Raw genomic sequence first — 17,605 nt, 5'->3', positions numbered from 1 at the left:
GGAGCCGCATCCGTCTAGGTGACCATCAACCATGTCGACGCAGCGCTCTGGCAGTCAGCAGGATGCGATCGCCAGCCTGCGCTCCATTCTTCAAGGCTCCGGAGCCGGTGTGCCGGACGACGACATGCTCGCAACTCTGCTCGAAGTCGAAGGCTGGGACGTCACTCGCGCCGCACGGCTGGTAGAAGAGGACAACACTGCCGAGCGAAGGCGAAGTGGCGCCGACGACGAGACGATCGCCCGATCATTCGCACAGGATCCCCAAGTCCGTGGATCGATGGACTTTGAGCAGCCTTTGATCGACGCATCAAGACGATCGTTTAACGGCGCGGCTGGTAACATGGGCAGTCTTTCCGGTGGTGCTGGACTGCGACGCTACCCTGGACCCGGCGACAACAGTGGACCTTCAGGTGTGGCACAGATGATTTGGACGGCGTTGACGTTGCCGTTCTCCGTCGCGTCCAGCCTGCTACTCTTCCTAGCCCGTGTGCTTCGCCTTCGGTCGCTGTTCCCCTCGCTCTTTGGAAGCGGTGGCGGCAGTCAGGGATCATCGGCTTCAGATCCGCGCACATCTGCCGAGCGCTTTGTGCGAGAACTCGAATTGGAGACGGGAGGGACCACCTCTCGTTCCGGCCCATCAACCGGCCAAGGCCCTCAAGAAGACGGCTACGATACGGGTTCGTCGGTGCTCAAGCGGCTACCACCGTTCTTCGTCGGCAGCTATACGGACGCCCTGCGCCAGGCCAAAGAGCAGATCAAGATCCTGGCCATCGTCCTGGTGAGCCGCGAGCACGGCGACGTGGATCGCTTCAAGCAGAACACACTCACGGACAACGAGCTGGTGGAGCTGCTCTCTCGGGACGACTTCATCGTCTGGGGCGGCGATGTTCGCGAGCGCGAGGCGTATTCAGTAGCAAGGACGCTGCAGGCGAGCACTTACCCGTTCGTCGCGTTTATCGCACTGCAGCCGCCGCGTCAATCGAGGCGAGCAGCAGCGGCATCGCTGGGCTCGTCTCCGAGGCCGGCTGTGCTGTCTCGACTGGAAGGATCGCCGTCGTCTGCCACTTCGGCTGCGTCGATCGCATCGCATATTTCGGACGTGCTTTTGCCGCGTACGCGCGTGTATATGGATCGATTGCGCGCCGAGCGACGTCGGCACGAGATGGAGCGCGAGCTGCGGGCGGAGCAGGACCGCGCTTATCAGGAGGCGAGTCGACGGGATGCCGAGCGCATCGCGCAGCGACGCGAAGAGGAACGTCGAAAGGCAGTCGAGGCGCAACGACGTCGCGAGGAGCACGAGCAGAAGGAAGAGCTGCAGCGCCGACAGCAAGTCTGGCGGAGGTGGGCATTCAACAGCCTCGTTCCACGAGAGCCGGGCGCGACGCAAGAGGCGGTGCGCTTCAGCGTCCGACTGCCGAGTGGCAAGACGCTGGCGCGACGCTTTTCGCCGCTCGACCCCGTCGAGGCTGTCTTTGCGTACGTAGAGTCGGCCTCGGTCGCGTCGGAAGCCTCCGAGGGAAGAGCTGAGGTGCGAAAGCCAGAGGGGTACGAGCACACCTACCGCTTCAGTCTGGTCACTGGCTATCCGCGCAAACGGATCGAGTTTGGCGATGCGCGCGCGTCAAAGCTGCGCGATGTGGAAGGACTGGCTCAGGGCGCCAGCCTCATTGTCGAGGGACACGTCCTTGGCGACGCAGCATCAGCAACGGACGATGAAGAGGACGACGATGACGACGACGATGACGATGCGACGCCCGGCGGTGTCGCTGCACGAGCCTGAGCTCGAGTCAAGGGCTTCCATTTGATCCATGGTCCATGCGGCTGGAAACTCCATACCGCCAGGATTGGACTCGAGAGCATCTCGCATCTCGCACAAGGATTGACACCAGAAGAAGCGCATGTGTAGCGTCTGTGTCGTAGAAGAGTTTCAATCTGCCATCATGATCACCGGATGGGAGCGCATTGAACGGTCTACCTGGCTGTGTGGCGTGGATTGTTCGATAGCCAAGTGAGGCCTGTGTTAGAGCTTTGCAAATGAGCGAGAAGAACCACGAACTCGGATGGCGGATGTTTGATCTTGGCCCAGACGATATGATTGGCAGGCTGTAGTTGTAGACGGAAATGGGCGACAATGGGGATTGAACGCAGCGCACGATCGTGAGGTGCGTCTGTGTGAGAGTTCGGGGTGCTGTATTCGCTGCGGTGTTGGAAGCGAGTGGCCGGATTGCGCGGATGCCAAACTGAGAGGCCGTCTCGTTGCCACTTTTCCAAAATTTGCCTCTCCTTTTTTGCGAGAAATTCCACTGTTCTCAGGTTTGGTGAAGCGGACCGAGCAAGCAGAGGCGGAGTCCGACCATGCGCTCGCCGGCGTCCTGCAGCGGAGACGCAACGGAGTCTGAATTGCTCGTGCGCTTTGCTAAGGAGCAACGGTACGAGCTGCTCCTCAGCTTGTGGGCCCACGCTCGGAAGTCGAAGCTCAAAAGGTTATCTCAAGTCCGACGCTTTGTACTGACAAAAAGGCTGGCTTCCCGTTCTGCCAAAGTCAGACCCATTGTGTCAAGCTGGCTGCAACGTTGGGCTTGCACCCGTGCACGGTAAGGTAGACGCAAAACGTGTGTCTCGGATGCAACGCCGTGGTCCCGTGAGAAGGAGGAATTTCACATGGACCTCGGCGGCGCCGGAAGTGGGCGAAAAACCAAAACTGACGCGTGCACGCGCCGCTGTGGCGTTGCTAGACCCAAGGGTCCAGCGAAAATCGGAATCGACACGACCAGCAGCTTTTTGCACGGGAAGGCAGCGTATTCCGAAATGATTTGCAGCGGCAGCCAACACAGCAGCCTCGAGACAATGCTGTCAAGGCTGGCAACGGAATGGTATGCTGTAGGTAGTAAGGATGTCGCTACGTCATTGTTCGCTGCGAAAGCTACTACTCTATTGTGCTCACCTGCAAGCTGCAGCCGAGAGGTCAGGGCACGAGCATGTGCTCAAAACGAGCATTAAGCTCCGAGCGCGTCGTTGCGTCATCAACGCCATCCTTGCGCTCGGTGCTGTCGACGTTCGAGGTGCGAGCTTACCGGTCACGGCGACCCCTCCATCATCCTACTGTACCGAGCTGCATGCTGCAGATGCCGTTGATTGCCGAGACGACTCCGACCGCTGTTGGCTCGGGTAGCTTTGAGGCTCGTGAAGTTCCTGCAAGCAAGCTCATGCTCTTCCGATGATAGCCTATCGACAGCAACCACACGGATGTCGTGACCGAGCCCGCCTCGTCTCATCCACAAGCTTGGCAGCATTCTTCGCCCACGACGGCCACTTTCGCTTGTGTGCGAGTGCAGTGGTGGGTGCCTGTGCCAAGGCAAGGTCAAGCAACTGCGTCGCCGCATTGCCTTGATTTTGATTCTAACCTGCCTCTGCTCGCAATTTCGAGGGTCGCCAGCTGAGTCTTGCAAACACCGAGACCTCGAGCTCGACTTGCCCTGACGCGTGTTGGGTGGACCCACGGGAAGAGGACCCTGAGATGCACCCTGCTGGGGCTGACGCGGCAGCGTTCCGTGGATGCGTGGCTCGCTTGCGGTAGCGCGACCGCGACTCTCTGGCCTCCAAGTTCTTTCGCCACCTGTCGCAACGCCCCTCGCATTCCGCGCGCTCGCAAACAATTGTACCGGCGAGACGCCGCTTCCGCCTCGCCGCACATGCTGCTCGCTGCACATGCTGCCGTTCTGCTTCCGCAGAACCGCCGCCCCACGTCTCTATTTTGCGGCTCCTGCTCCTTCAACGTCGATGGCATCTACTGGTGTTGGTTTTGCATTCACCTCACAGCACCGTCAGTGTGGTCGCAATGAATTGTGGGCGCGGACGGCGTTTGGAGGAGCCCTAGGTGGGCTGCCGTCGCGGTCCAAGGAGCCAGCGGAGCCAGCGGTCGGGGAATCTTGTCAGTGCGTTGAACTGCCCTCTCTGCCGGGTGGTGTTGAGCGTCGGAGGAGCCAAGAATTTTTAGTGTGGCCGCCGACGCAGAGCGACGAAAAGGGTTATTTTTCTCAAGTTCGCAGCGGGGCCCACGGCTCAAGACCCGTTTGGCTCTTCTACCGCACATCGCCAGCTTGCCAGCGTCGGTGGCTCCGTCTGGTCGTCCGCGCCCGCGCTAGAGCTGTGGCGGCGAAATTGCTCTTCTCCCTCGCCTTTGCCCTGGCCAGCCCCAGCTCGTGCTCATGCTCGAAGCTCATCCCGCCACCGAACAAGCAAGCAAGAGCCAGAAAGTCAAAAAGCGAGAAAGCAAAAAGGCAAAAAAGCATAACTGAGCATCCACAGAACTGAGGGAGCGGCACTCTCCGCCCGGCCAAGCTCGTTGAAAGTCAGACGGCCCGTTCCAGCCAAAGAGCACCAGCAGCAGCAGCAGCAGCAGCAGCAGCAGCAGCACCAACGGCCGCCTCTTATTTTTCGCACCGCTCCCCACTTGGCTCGCGCGCTCGTCGTATCTGCATCCGCCCGCCGCGCCGCCGCCCCGCCCCGAGTGAACCCTCACGCCTCGGAGCCCAACTTGAGCTGCCTCGCCATCGTCATCACCATCCTTCCGCCGCTCCACCTTGTTCCCGGCACCTCATATCCGCTCCCGCCGACCTTCATCCATCCTTCAGCGCCTCTCCACCATCACCAAGGCATCAGCTGCACGTCTCTCTCCGTTCGGCTCCGTTCGTCCGGACACACTTCCATCCAACATCCGCCCATCACAACATCCGTGATAAGCACTGGCAGAGATTCTCTTTGCCATAGCCGCTAGCGTTCGGTGCCACACAAGACACCGAGCCGCAACTCAACCGACTGTTCCGACTCTTGCCTTTTGATTGCACGTCTGGCGCTTCTTCCGAGGTTGCCTTCCAATCGCTTCGTCAGCCCTTCCGCTTCGTACTAGCTTCGAAGACGGTCTCTGGGATATTCTGACTCGACGTCACCAAAGGCAACACACGTTCGGTCCATTCGCCCATCATCACCTTCCGCACTTTCCATCTTATGTCGTCGCTTTGGTGATACCTGATCTCGCCCATTCTCTTCAGCAACCGACATTTCCCCACCCCCCTTGCACAGCTCGACGCAAACTTCCCCTTCGTCCATCATGCAGGGCCAGAACTGGTCCGGTCAACCCATGGACCAACAGCAGAACTTCAACCCGCCCTTTTTCAACGGCGATGGCAACATGAGCCAAGAGGCCATGCAGAACATGTTTCAGAATGGCTCGCGCAACGACATGGCTAACCAGGCCTTTGCCGGCTTCGACCCATCCGCTGCCGCGCACAACTTTCAGCAACAGCAATCTCAGATGATGATGGCACAGCAAGCGTTCCAAAGTCGACAGATGGAGGGCGACGCCTCGCAACGCTTCGTTCAGTCCATGGTGCCCAACGGCATGGATCCCGCTGCATCCGCCGCCGCCGCTGCCGCCTACGGTCATCTCGGCTTCAACGGCTCTGCATCCGCTCCCGCATCCAGACGTCAGTCGCAGAAGAACAATGGCGACGCTTCGCTGGTCGGTGCGTCCGCCGACGGCGGCTGGACTGGCATGCCCAATGCAATGCCCGACTACATGCAGAACGGCGCCGAAGCACACGCCAACATGTCGATGCGCGCGCCTTCAAATGCGGATTTCCGCGCCAGCGCCAACGGCTACGAGCCCGACGGTCCCAGCTCCAACAGCAGCGAGGATTCAGCTCAAGGCAAGCGCAGGCGCATGACCTTCACAGGCGCGCCCATCCAACCCAACCAGGCTCAGAACGGCAACAAGCCCGTCCTCCTGCACAACGACAGCGGCTCCAGCATGAGCGGCATCAACAGCATCGGTTCCACTCCGGCCCAGCTCCACGCTCCAGATGGACAGCCAGCCCACTTTGCACGTCCGCCCTTCCGCCACCGCAGGTCGCGCAGCGGTTCCGAAGTGGTGGGCCCGCCGGGTTTTGGACAGCGATCCTTCAGCAGCATCGAGCTCGGTTCTGGACTCCAGGACCCTTACGCAGCCGGCCTTGGCTACCCACAACCGCCCTCGTTATATCCAGCCGGCCAGCAGCACAGCCACTCTTTCAACGGATCGCAGGCGCTCGCCGCCATGGGAGGCCACGCTGCGAGTCATCCCCCGGGCCTCGGCAGTCAGATCCTGCGCGGCGTCGATGTGAGCGCCAGCGGCTCGTCGGCAGCCACCGACTTTACAAAACGCAAAGGCTGGACCGGCCGCGTCGTCGAAGAGCTGCTCGACTTTGTTCACGTCTTGGACCCGGAGGGCACCATCCTCTTTGCGAGCCCCAGTGTGCAAGGCTTGACGGGCTGGAAGAGCGAGGAACTCAAAGGCCGCAAACTCACCGAATTCGTGCATCCGCAAGACGTCGCCTCGGTGGAGCGCGAGATCGACCGGATGCGATGCAGCAAGGGCGAGCTGCTCACCTACTACCGCTTCAAGACCAAGACCAGCGCGAACCGCTCCAAGAAGGGCGAAAAGGGCACCAACGACAACGAGTCCTCCGCTGGCGACACGGGCGAGGAGAAGGAGCGCGGCAACGAGCGTCGAAGCGAGGTCGAGCACGCCGATGCCTTTACGCGCGATGGAGACTACATTGTCTTTGAGGCGACCGGCCACCCGTACTTCCCGCCCGAGCCTATCGGTGCGACCAACGACAAGGTCGGCGCCGATGCGCCGCAGGAGCAGGACGAAGCAGGAGCAGGCAATGACAAGATCGTCGCCAGCAATGGCGCCGACGCCGACTCCAAGGCAGGCTCTGTCGCGGTCAAGTCCGAGAAGATGGCTCCCAACCTGTCGGTCAGCTCCAAGACGGGCGCGCATCCGTTGAGCCAGGAGCAGACGCTGCAGACGCCCACGAGCGATGCCACCAGCTCGTCACGCTCGCAGCTGCAGTGCTTCTTCTGCTCGGCCCGGCCGTATCCGAGCAAGAATACGAGCATGCTCGACTCGTTCCTCGAACTCAAGCTCGAGAACGAGAAGCTGCGTCTGCTGATCGCCGATATGGATCTGACAGGCCCGGATCACGACCAACATCGCGATTCGTTTGCCGCTGCATACCATCCCGATCTGTTAAAGCAGGAGCTCGAGAGCGATTCGACGGGTGGATGGGCGCATGCGGTCAACCCCATGTTTGGCGGCGCCGCCGTCGGTCCCGACGGACGCGTCGTGCCGCCGCAATCTGGGCCGCGTCCTGGCGAAGCCTCGCGCCAAAACTCGATCGCATCGCATCCGACGAGTCCCGTGATGCGCACCAACAGCGCGCGGGACGACGTGCTTGCCGGACTCGGCGTCTCGGCGGGCGACGACTCGGACGAGGATGGCGGCGCCAGTCAGGGCGTCGCGGGCATGGGCGGTGCCGAAGGGGCTGCCAACGCCGCCGACGAAGCACGACGCAAGAAGAAGCCCAAGCAGGACGACGGCGATCATGTGTGCACCGACTGCGGGCGCGTCGACTCGCCCGAGTGGCGCAAGGGTCCGCTGGGCCCCAAGACGCTGTGCAACGCGTGCGGTCTGCGCTGGGCCAAGAAGATCAAGCGCAAGGGCGGCGATCCCAACATGGCCGCCGGAGCCATGATGGTGCAGGGAGGTGGGATGCCGCCTGCGGGCGGTGTGCCTGGCGGCGTCGGTATGAATGTCGGCATGGGCAACCACATGATGCCGCACGGTCACGGCATGGCGCACGGCCATCCGCATCCCTTCAATCGCGCCGACAGCGGGCAGATGCAGGGCATCCAGATGGCGCCGCCGGGCTCCATGCCGCCGGGTATCAACATGCAGGGCATGATGGCGTCGTCGCCCAACGGATTCGCAGCGCGCGGCTCGTTTGACGAGAACCCGCATGCGAATCAGAACAATATGATGAACGGCATGGGCGGAGGTCACATGTGAACGGAGCAGCGCCAAACCGCGCTGCTTCACTGTCGCCTCTGCCCATGTCGTTCGCGTGCCTCTCACAGGTCTCTCTCTCTCTTTCTATACTTCTCTATCCAAAATCGACCAAGGTTCTCCGTCGCGCCGCGCAAATGAATGGTGCCACAGCCTAGACTTGTCTCCGTTCCGGGCCTTGGCCGCTTACTTCGGGTCCAATGTCACGTCTCTCTCTCTCTTTCTCCCCCTCTCGACCGGGAATACCCTTTCCGCTTTTTGGTCTCTTTGCTCCCCTCTCTCTATATCTCGCTTTTCTCTCTTCCCCTCTCCCTCCCTCCGGCATATGTAATTCTCAGCATAGGGGTTCTTGATATTATACACGCATACCAGGGTCGCTGTCGTCGCCTTCGCCGTCGCTGGCGGATGGTGGTGCGCGCCCAACCCTCTGGACGAGACGCAGCTTTCAACGTTCCACATGTAGCCTTGGGTCGTTTGTACTATAGCCCACCACCACCGCGGCTTCCGAGTACTTTTAGCCTCACCTTTGCGTGTTGTTCGAATGCAGACTGGCGGATGTGAGCTTGTGGCGAGTTTGTCTAAGCCTGTTCAAGCTTGGTCGCTGATGCGGGCTGGGTGAGGTTGGGTGGGGATGCGATTCGTACGATAAGTTCACCGACGCACGGCGAGCGGGCGTATTGGAAATGCAGGGATGGCAGTCGAAATTTTCAACGGCTCGACACTGTGACTGCGCCTACGACTGCTCGCCCGTGTTGAATTAGACTCGTGGGCACGGCTGAGCAATCACAGTTGCTCACTAATTTCCGGCACTGGACCCGCTCTTCGATCGCGGCTCAGCGCTTTGTGAGGTGCGCAGCCCCTCGGCACCCATCTCGCAGGGTGAGCTACACTACACGGCGCGTCGGCAGTTGGCTGCGCATCCACAGCGCCACTTTTTCGAGACTGCTCAGCGCAGTGTCGTCCGAGCGGGCAGCCGTGCCAAAACGCAAGACTGCGCAATTCAAGCCTGCGCCTTGCCCCCTCGACCGCAGCGCGCATCTGTTAGAACGCCCGTCGTCGCGACTCGGTGCACTTGAATCTGCCTTGACACTGGTTGCGTCGCCACCACCAACCACCACCACCACCTCTCCCTTCTTCCCCAGCCTCGTTTCTTTTCGCACTCCGTTTCTCCTTTTCATCGTCAGGTCCTGCTCCTGATACACCGCCGATCGCAAACAGCTTATGAATATTCAAAACCTCTCCAGTTACGATCCCTTCGCCGATCTCGGCGACGAGTCAAAGCCCGACGCTACCTCGCAGGCTACCAAGAAGCAGCAGACGCAGAACTACGTCCACATCCGCATCCAGCAGAGGAACGGTCGTAAGACGCTCACCACCCTCCAGGGACTTCCCAAAGGTACGTACATCAGCCTCGTGGTTGCCGCGTTCAGGTCGTCCCTCGCGCGAGACACTCACGCCACCCCGGCTCGAATGCGCGAATACATTTGCTGACCTTACTCATTCCCGTCCTTTCTTGCCGCACAGAGTATGACCAGAAGAAGCTGCTGAAGGCCTTCAAGAAGGAATTCGCATGCAACGGTACCATTGTTGACGACGAGGAGCTCGGCCAAGTCATCCAGCTTCAGGGAGACCAGCGCCAGAAGGTGGCCTCGTTCATCGTCCAGGAAGGCATCACGCCCAAGACCGACGTCAAGGTGCACGGTTTCTGAGCCGCCTGCTCGGCCACACGCACGCTCGCACTGCTTTTTTCGATCCATGCTGACTGCCGAGTGCACGTAATGCCTCTAGTTGCCTGCATCATCTGATCGCAGCCACTCTTCCCTCCGACTCTCAACATCTGTTCCGACTTGACGTCTTTGACGATCTCCGATTCGGCGCACGCCGATTTCCCCAGCTTCGCCTCATTCTAACCTCATACCACCCTTCCAGCGGACCCTTCGACGCGATGTCAGCCTCGTGCACCGAAGCGGGGCCTTCTCGCCTTGTTGCGGCCCCGCTGAGGTCGATACGGCGCGAGCGCTGCCGCGGCCGCAGCGGTTGTGCGCCTCGCCGACGTGCCAGTGTGGCGGCATGCATGGCCGAAGACGACGCGCCCTCGCGCTGTGCTGGCTCGCCTGCTAGCGATGTCGCGCTCGGCAGCGAGACCGCGCTGGTGGTTGGTGCCGGCACGACCTCGAGAGCAGCGTCGCGTCGGCGTGTTCCGTCCCCCCTCCTCCGTCTGGCCTCAGAGATGGTGCGCCCACCAGAGCGACCACCCACGTTGCCAATCTAGTTTCCTTTTCCTTTCCATCGATGCATCGCGGCTTGAGTGTTGCAGTGTGTGTGTCTGTTTGTGATCCAGGATGTTGGCCTGCTTGCACAGGTCGCACACAGTGGACAAACGAGATGAAATGCGTGATTCAGATGAAAGCAGACAAAGTGAAAGTACAACCGACGAATTTTGGGGGGAGGGGGGAGATCTACTCCTTGATGCCGGGGCCGAGGTTGAAGGGGGCGTCTGTCTTTTCCCTGACCTGCTGAACGGTGACGCCGTCCTGGAGGTCGATGAGGGTGAGGCCCTTGTCTCCGACCCTGTCCACGTCGAAGACGCAGAGATCGGTGACGATGCGCGAGACACACCTGGAGCCGGTGAGGGGCAATTTGCAATCGGCCACGATCTTGCTGCGACCGTTCTTGTCGGTGTGATCCGAGACGACGACGACCTTGGTGTTGGCCGGGTTGGAGACGAGGTCCATTGCACCTCCTACACCCGACACCTTCTTACCGGGGATCATGTAATTGGCAAGATCGCCGTTGGCGCCGACTTGAAGAGCGCCGAGCATGGTTACGTTGATGTGGCCACCTCGGATCATGCCAAAGCTCTCGGAGGAGTCGAAAGTGCTTGCACCGGGAAGCAGCGTAACCGTCTCCTTACCGGCATTCACAATGTCGGCGTCAACTTCAGCGGTCTTCGGGTAAGGGCCCATGCCGAGAATGCCGTTTTCGGAGTGGAGAACCACGTTGACGCCTTGGGGGAGGTAGTTGGGTACGAGCGAGGGCATTCCTACGCCGAGGTTGATGTAGTCGCCGTCCTTGACCTCCTTGGCGGCGCGTTTGGCGATACGAATGCGACGCTCGCGCGCCTCCTGCTTGGCTGCGTCGGCGCCTTCGCTCTTGGCAGCCTTGGGAGCATCCGAAACCGTGTGCACTTCGATCTGCTTTTCGTGCTGCGATTTCACGATGCGGTCGACAAAGATGGCAGGCAGATGAATCTCGTCGGCATTCAACGTGCCCACGGGCACAATCTGCTCGGCCTCGACGATCGTCATCTTGGCATTCTTGCCAAACGGCGCACTGAAGTTGTTGGCCGCATAGCGGAAGACGGCATTACCCGCCTCGTCCACCTTCCACGCATGAATGATGGCGACGTCTCCGTAGATCGCCTCTTCCAGGATGTAGTTTCGGCCGTTGAATTCGCGCTGTTCCTTGGGCTTGGCCATCTCCGCCGGCTTGAGAGGCTCCTTACTACCCTCTTCGCGCTGCTCGTATCGGACCACGAGATCGCCCGTCTGCACTGCAGTGCCGTAGCCCGTGGGCGTGTAGAAGGCGGGGATGCCAAAAGCACCTGCGCGGCACTTTTCCACCAGCGTTCCCTGCGGCGTAAGCTGCAGGGACACCTGCCCCGTCAGGTACTGGTTCTCAAAGTACTTGTTGCCACCGATGAACGACGAGATCATCTTCTTGATCTGCTTGGACTTGAGCAGCTTGCCCAGACCGAACTCGCCCGTGCCGGCGTTGTTCGACACGACGGTAAGGTCCTTGATGTGTGGATGGCGGCTGATGGCTCCGATCAGCGTCTCGGGCGTACCGCACAGACCGAAGCCAGCAGACAGCAGCGTAGAGCCAGACTTGATGTCCTTGACCGCCTCATCGGCGGAAGGGTATACTTTGGAGGATGCGATGGCGCGTGTTGCCGACGACGCAAATGTGCGCGAGGGTAGCGTGGGGGCGACAAACGCAGACCGACATGCGGCGCGCGATCGAAGGCTTGCAGTCAACATCGCGGATGAAACTAGCCAGGAGCTTGTTGTGGGAAAGGAAGGTTGACTGTGGGGGATGTCGTGGCAGGAAAGCAAGGACTCGCTCCAGATTCGCAACGGGTATATCAGGCGTCACCAGGAGTCACCTCCGACAAGAGCAGCAAGGGGGGTCAGTCGGGGCTCTCGGGCAGAGACGGACGAGCCGCCTTCGACCCAAAAGAGCGCCGATGTGGGGTTCAACTCGCTCTTCTTCGCATTGGCTGATGCAACGCACAAAGCCGAGCTGCTGCCAAAAAGGGTGGAGGCGACAAAGAGCCGAACCTCGTCCGCGTCTTCCGTCCGAAGCGGATCCAATTTTTGCCCCGCCTTTTTTCCCCCTTCGGCCCCCACTTGTCCGCCTCTTGCCGATCCGCACTCGCTCGCTCACCGCCTTGCTTGCACTGAATCGGGCAAGACCAGCAAGACCTCAACAAGCTCAGATCTTTGGTTCGACCAGTGAAAGTACAATCATGCGCAGAGTCTACGTCTTGCGAGTCAGGAGCACGCGTGTTGGATGGCTTGCCTCAAAAACCGCGGCTAAATACCGCGCAGTCAACCAACGGCCGACAGTAGCCGAAATTGCAACTGGCTGGCGCGGATGAAATTGATTCCGCCCCGCCCGAGGGTGCATCGTCCCCACCGTCCCCACCCAAACCGATCTCATCCATCCACCGACAGACGTGGCGTGGACACCATCGGTGCACCAAAGCCGCACGTGACATTTCTGCGAATCTAAAGGGGTATATGCGTCTAGCGAAAGTTGAGTTTGATCAGGAAGAGCAGCATGTCCATGAGCGTATGCACCGCACCCCAGCCGATGGTGGGCAGCAGTTCGGGGAACTCGCGCATCTCGTCGAGGCCCAGGTTGGTCACGTCGACCCGGAAGGCCAGATAGCAGATCTGGCGCGCGACGAACGACGACACCAGCTCCGACGCCCAGATGGCGAGCGAGCCGAGCATGGTGAGCTGGTAGTTGTACGGATCGTGCTTGTTGTCGTACGCGAAGAACGGATAGAGCGGCTGGTTGCTGCCAAAGTGCAAGATGCTCACCCAGCCGAGAAAGGCGAGCATCGTCGTGTTCTGCGCCAGGTTGCGCAGGTAGAATGCCAGCCCCACACTCTCGACGTACTCCTCCCACGAGCGCGGCGAGGGGTTGAAGTACTGCACCACGCGGTGGCACAGCGACGACATGGAGATCGGATACCAGATGCACACCCAGAACGACGAAAGCAGCTGCACCAGCGCAAACTGGTCGAACGAGCGCAGCCTCGCAAACAGGTTGCGATAGAAGATGAAGTAGACCAAGAAGTAGTAGTACTTGAATGCGAACACCAGCGCCCGACTGCGCACCTTGCTTTCTAGGATCCAGTGCGACACCAGCGCCAGCCCATTGACCGTGAGCGTCCAGAACGACACGTACGCCACACCGTCCAGACCCGTGTGCGGCAACGTCGACAGATACACCGACGCATATCCCTGTCCCGCAATCAGCGCAAACAACGAGAGGCCGATGGTCGACATGAACCACAGGAAGCGGATGTACGACGACGGGATGCGCCGGTTGAGCTGGCGCTCCAGAAACGTCTTCTGGTGGTCCGTCAGACTGTGCCGGTACGTCTGGCGTCCGCTGCGCCGCAGCCCCACAAAGCAAACGAGCGCAGGCATGGCCATGGTCGCAAACGCCAGCCCCACCCACAGCGTCTTGCGCTGCCACTGAATGTCGGCATCGTCGATCGTCGGCTTGCCGCCCGCCTGCACACCCGCCGGCCACTGCTGCAAAGCCAAGCCTGCCTCGTCGTGCGGCTTGCCTTTGGAGAACGCAGGCCGATGCCGCGACTCGGTGCCGAGCGGATCCAGCTGGTGCAGGATCCAGCCGGCCACCAGACTGCCGATCCAGAAGAACGTATACGACGTCTTGGCTCCGAGCGCCGCTGGCCACCAGTTGAGCCGATACAGCCCAAAGAGCTGCGTAATGTAGATGAGCGCCACGCCCACGTAGATGCCGTAGTAGAAGACCAGGAAGAACCAAAAGTTGGCGTCCACCGTCAGATGGTCACCGCCACCGACGGGTGGGTGGGGGTCCCTGGGCGTGCCGGCGCGATTCGAGAAGCTGGATACGATCAGGTTGGTCATTGACCACGCCAGTCCCGTCAAGGTCGGTAGTGTCGGCAACGCCATCTTTGCTGCAATCTCCGAGCTGGATGCAGTGGCGTTGGGCGGGTAGCACCAGGGCGGATTGCTGGGATCGTTCCAGCTTCCATCTTCGCCCGGGTTGCACCAGGGCAGGTTGGGATCATAGGGGTCGGTCTTTGGGAATGGCACTGCGCACCATATCCACACGACGAGACTGGGCAAACCGGCGAGCGCAAACCAACGCTTCCACCAGCTGTCGAGCCACGCCTCGACGATCTCGCGTGGAGGCCGGATGAGGTTGTTGAGCCAGCTGCGGTTCGGCCTCTGTCGCTCACGTTCGCGTTCCCTCTCCCAATTGCGATCTCGGATGCTGGTCACGCGGCGCCTACGTGGAGGCGGCGAGTGGAAGGGCGAAGGACCGAGCTCGCCCGAGCTCGAGAGAGGACTCTTGGCGCCAGACGATGCTGCTGCTGGATCGCGCATCGACTGCGGATAGTATGCGTCCGGTGGGTCGAGTCTGCGGGCTTTGTTGGGCGCTGCGCCTGAGCGGAGCCCGGCCGGCCGGTCAGGATGGGTCGGGTTCTGTCGAAAGCCAAACCCATTTGCAAGGCGTTTGCCGAGGCTCGTCGAGGGAGCTGCTGGCTGGTTGCCGAGGAATCCGGCCATGAAGCCGCGATCGAGCTCCCTCGCCTTGCCTTTGTCGGCCGCTGACTTGGCGTTGCGCCGTGATGTGCCCGAGTCTCGTGGGAAGGGGATGGAGCGTGAAGCCGGGGTGGGGTTGGTGGTGCCCGGTGCCAGCAGCTGGTCGGCCAGGTAGGCTCGGAAGCGACCAGGCTTGAGCGATCCTGCCTCATCCTGAGCCTGCCAGGCATCGTCCGAGCCTCCTTTGGACATGGGGGCGAACATCGTGCCGAAGGTCTGCGACGGCCGTGGCACCCGTGTCGTTGCCTTATCGAGCGGTGTCTACGGGAGGAAGGAGGATGTGTCTAGGCGCACATGGCCTGATCGGCAGGCGCTCAGGATGGGCAGACGATGCGCAGTCGAAGTTAGAGCATGTCGCAGAGGGGTTGGTTCGGTTGGTTTCGATGAGAGATGCATGTGCGTGGCGAGGGGTTGGCGAAAGGGTCAGGGTGGTATCGGGCTGGTTGAAAGGGCAGCGGACGGCACAAACTCGCCGCGGCGCGCCCCTCTGTCTCGCACTTTGTTGCGTGCCAGAGGGCGTGCTGAGCGTGCTGAGCGTGCTGAGCGTGCGCAGGAGGTGCATATGCGCTTCGTGCACTTTCCTGCGCACGCGCTGCAACCTCCTACATGTGCTGCTGCTGTTGCTGCGCCCAGCCTTTTTGTCTCGAAATTCGGCTGCAACCCAAAAATCCAATTTGGCGCTGTTCCGACCGACCCTGTGAGACTGCTGTGAAGCTGCGTGTTTTTCTCGTGGTGTTGGTCTCATCGTGGCCGCAAATTTATTTAGGTGTTAGACTGCCAGACCGAGTGGAGGTTTCGGCGCTTTCCGAAAAGAAAGGGTCTGCGCAGACATTTCTTGCCGAAGCGCAGGGTTCTGGGTCTGGGAGTCGGAGAGCCTCCTCCCCCTCAGCCCTTCTTCCTCCCCTACATCCACATCCAAGCCTTCTTGCGACCCGAACTGATCGACACTTGACGTAACTGATCGACACTTGACGTACTGCTGGAAAGCTCCAGATCATAGCTGAGTCGACGGGGAGGAGGGGATGCCATGGACTTTGCTTCGCTGCCACGCCAGACGCATATCGACGACTTCATTCTCCGCTGACCGATTCAGCAATCGACCACGGCTAGTCAAGATGCCGCAAGCATGGAATCAAGCACTGGTGCGCATCGCTTCTGCCAAGGATCCGAATGCCTTGCCAACGGACGACCGCGTGCTCTTCTACGATGACCGCACCATCACCATCTACGACAAGTTTGCCAAGGCGCAATACCACTTTCTCGTGCTCCCACGCATTCCCTTCAAGCTCGCAGACGGTCGCGAAAAGGGCAACCCTACTCAGGCGCCTCCCGCTCTCTCAGCCACGAATGGCAAACTCACACTCGGAGCCACTTCGTCCAACGTCGTGCCTGCATCTCACCTCCGGAACATCTCGGCTCTCATGACGAGTCCTTATGTTACCGAGGTGCTGGCTGCTGTGCGCGAGGCGAGCGATCGTGTCTTGGACCACATCCGTGATGACATGCAGCGCAATTACGGCGTCACCTGGTCCATCGACCGCGCTTTCCACGCCGTGCCTAGCATGGAGCATCTGCATCTGCACGTTGCGTCCATGGACCTCGTCTCGGCCCGCCTCAAGCACAAGAAGCACTACCTCTCATTTGTGCCCACCGTCGACTTTGCACAACGCCTCGACGATGTGGACAAGATGGTGACGGCAGGCAAACAGGCATTGCCGAAAAGCGAAAGAGCGTACGAAAATCTGCTCAATGGGCCGCTCATCAGCCATCATACGGGTCAAAGATTCAAGTTCTTCCCCGAGCTCAAGGCGCATCTGGAATCGCACTGGCGCGATACGGTGCTTGCGCAGGGTAGACCAGAGAGCCATCCAACCAGCACCCGGTCCAAGAGGGCAGCAAGCAACGGCGCTGGAGAACATGCCGCTCACCGTCGCAAGGTGGAGTGCCACCAGCTAGAAAGCACCGCTGGGCCCAACGCGGCCGAGTCGGACACCGATGAAGAACCTGCGTTGCCGCTGAGGTGACCTTCGCTTTGCAGACCAATGCAATCCAGTAAAGTAGAGTGGTCGCTCGTTGCAACTTGTGAGGACAGCGCTGAGGTTGTGATGCGAGCGCGAAGGTCGACTGGTCACCGCTCACGCGACCTCGACTGTAGGTGCCATCAGGGTCGTTCGGAAGGACCCTCGACCGTCGAGAGGCTGGTGAGCGAGTGCGAAGAAGAAGCCGAGGGCAGGAGACGTGGCGTGTCGTCATCGGCGGATCGCAGAGCGGCCGCAGCCAACGTGCATTCAAAGCCTGAATTCCGCCCCATTTTTTGGCCGGGCCCCGCACAGCATTTCGAAAGCGAGGGTGAATCTTAGGACAGAAAATCGCCGCATGCTTCCCTCCACTCGCCAGCACAGCCTGCAGCCAAACACCCAACAGGCAGCCGCACAACAACATGCAAGAGGCCATCCTGCCTGCCGACTTGGGAGACACCGTGGCTATCCTGGTGGCATCATGCTTTTGCATTTCTGGCTACATGAAACAGAACCGTAGCGTGCTAGGCTGCTTTGAGGACGACGACCGGATGAGCGAGGCGGTTGCAGGCGACTGTTGCCAAGCCCGACTCGGTTCCCTCGCTTAGGGCTCGAGTGGGAATGGGCCCAATTGCCGTGGGAACGCGCTAGCCAGGCGGCGGTTCAAGCCGCCGTTTAGGCACCGCCGCACCGCACCGCACCGCACCGCACCGCCTCACCATTTCGGAAAAGCGAGCTGGCTGACATGCGGTTGGCTCAGCCAATTTGACCGGCGCCAGGCTGCCTTGCCTCGACCCCATCGGGTG

The 17,605-nt window shown here is 60.7% G+C and overlaps 5 protein-coding genes across 5 annotated transcripts; 3 read left to right on the top strand and 2 right to left on the bottom strand.

The window, feature by feature from the left end:
- Positions 1-31: 31 nt before the first annotated feature.
- On the top strand, positions 32-1,780 carry PAN0_005d2635 (uncharacterized protein; the record flags this gene model as incomplete). The annotated part of the gene is made up of 1 exon (XM_014801875.1): positions 32-1,780. One exon carries the CDS (start codon positions 32-34, stop codon positions 1,778-1,780), a length of 1,749 nt encoding a protein of 582 aa, XP_014657361.1.
- A 1,928-nt stretch (positions 1,781-3,708) lies between these two features.
- PAN0_005d2634 (eukaryotic translation initiation factor 1) lies at positions 3,709-10,160 on the top strand (the record flags this gene model as incomplete). Its single annotated transcript, XM_014801874.1, has 11 exons — positions 3,709-3,877; positions 4,050-4,149; positions 4,342-4,688; positions 4,778-4,920; positions 5,117-7,887; positions 8,261-8,347; positions 8,650-8,736; positions 8,815-9,072; positions 9,133-9,284; positions 9,413-9,589; positions 9,700-10,160. The coding sequence occupies 11 exons, from the start codon at positions 3,709-3,711 to the stop codon at positions 10,158-10,160; spliced, it is 4,752 nt and encodes a 1,583-aa protein (XP_014657360.1).
- A 187-nt stretch (positions 10,161-10,347) lies between these two features.
- On the bottom strand, positions 10,348-11,928 carry PAN0_005c2633 (3-oxoacid CoA-transferase; the record flags this gene model as incomplete). Its single annotated transcript, XM_014801873.1, has 1 exon — positions 10,348-11,928. One exon carries the CDS (start codon positions 11,926-11,928, stop codon positions 10,348-10,350), a length of 1,581 nt encoding a protein of 526 aa, XP_014657359.1.
- A 768-nt stretch (positions 11,929-12,696) lies between these two features.
- Positions 12,697-14,985, bottom strand: PAN0_005c2632 (transmembrane transporter; the record flags this gene model as incomplete). The annotated part of the gene is made up of 1 exon (XM_014801872.1): positions 12,697-14,985. One exon carries the CDS (start codon positions 14,983-14,985, stop codon positions 12,697-12,699), a length of 2,289 nt encoding a protein of 762 aa, XP_014657358.1.
- A 911-nt stretch (positions 14,986-15,896) lies between these two features.
- PAN0_005d2631 (HIT-like protein) lies at positions 15,897-16,805 on the top strand (the record flags this gene model as incomplete). Its single annotated transcript, XM_014801871.1, has 1 exon — positions 15,897-16,805. The coding sequence occupies one exon, from the start codon at positions 15,897-15,899 to the stop codon at positions 16,803-16,805; it is 909 nt and encodes a 302-aa protein (XP_014657357.1).
- Positions 16,806-17,605: the final 800 nt, after the last annotated feature.

The sequence above is a fragment of the Moesziomyces antarcticus genome (assembly GCF_000747765.1).
Source record: "Moesziomyces antarcticus DNA, scaffold: scaffold_v10005, strain JCM 10317, whole genome shotgun sequence".
Taxonomy (NCBI): Eukaryota; Fungi; Basidiomycota; class Ustilaginomycetes; order Ustilaginales; family Ustilaginaceae; genus Moesziomyces; species Moesziomyces antarcticus.
Note: the sequence above shows the minus strand (reverse complement) of the source record. Positions and strands in the feature narration are given on the sequence as shown.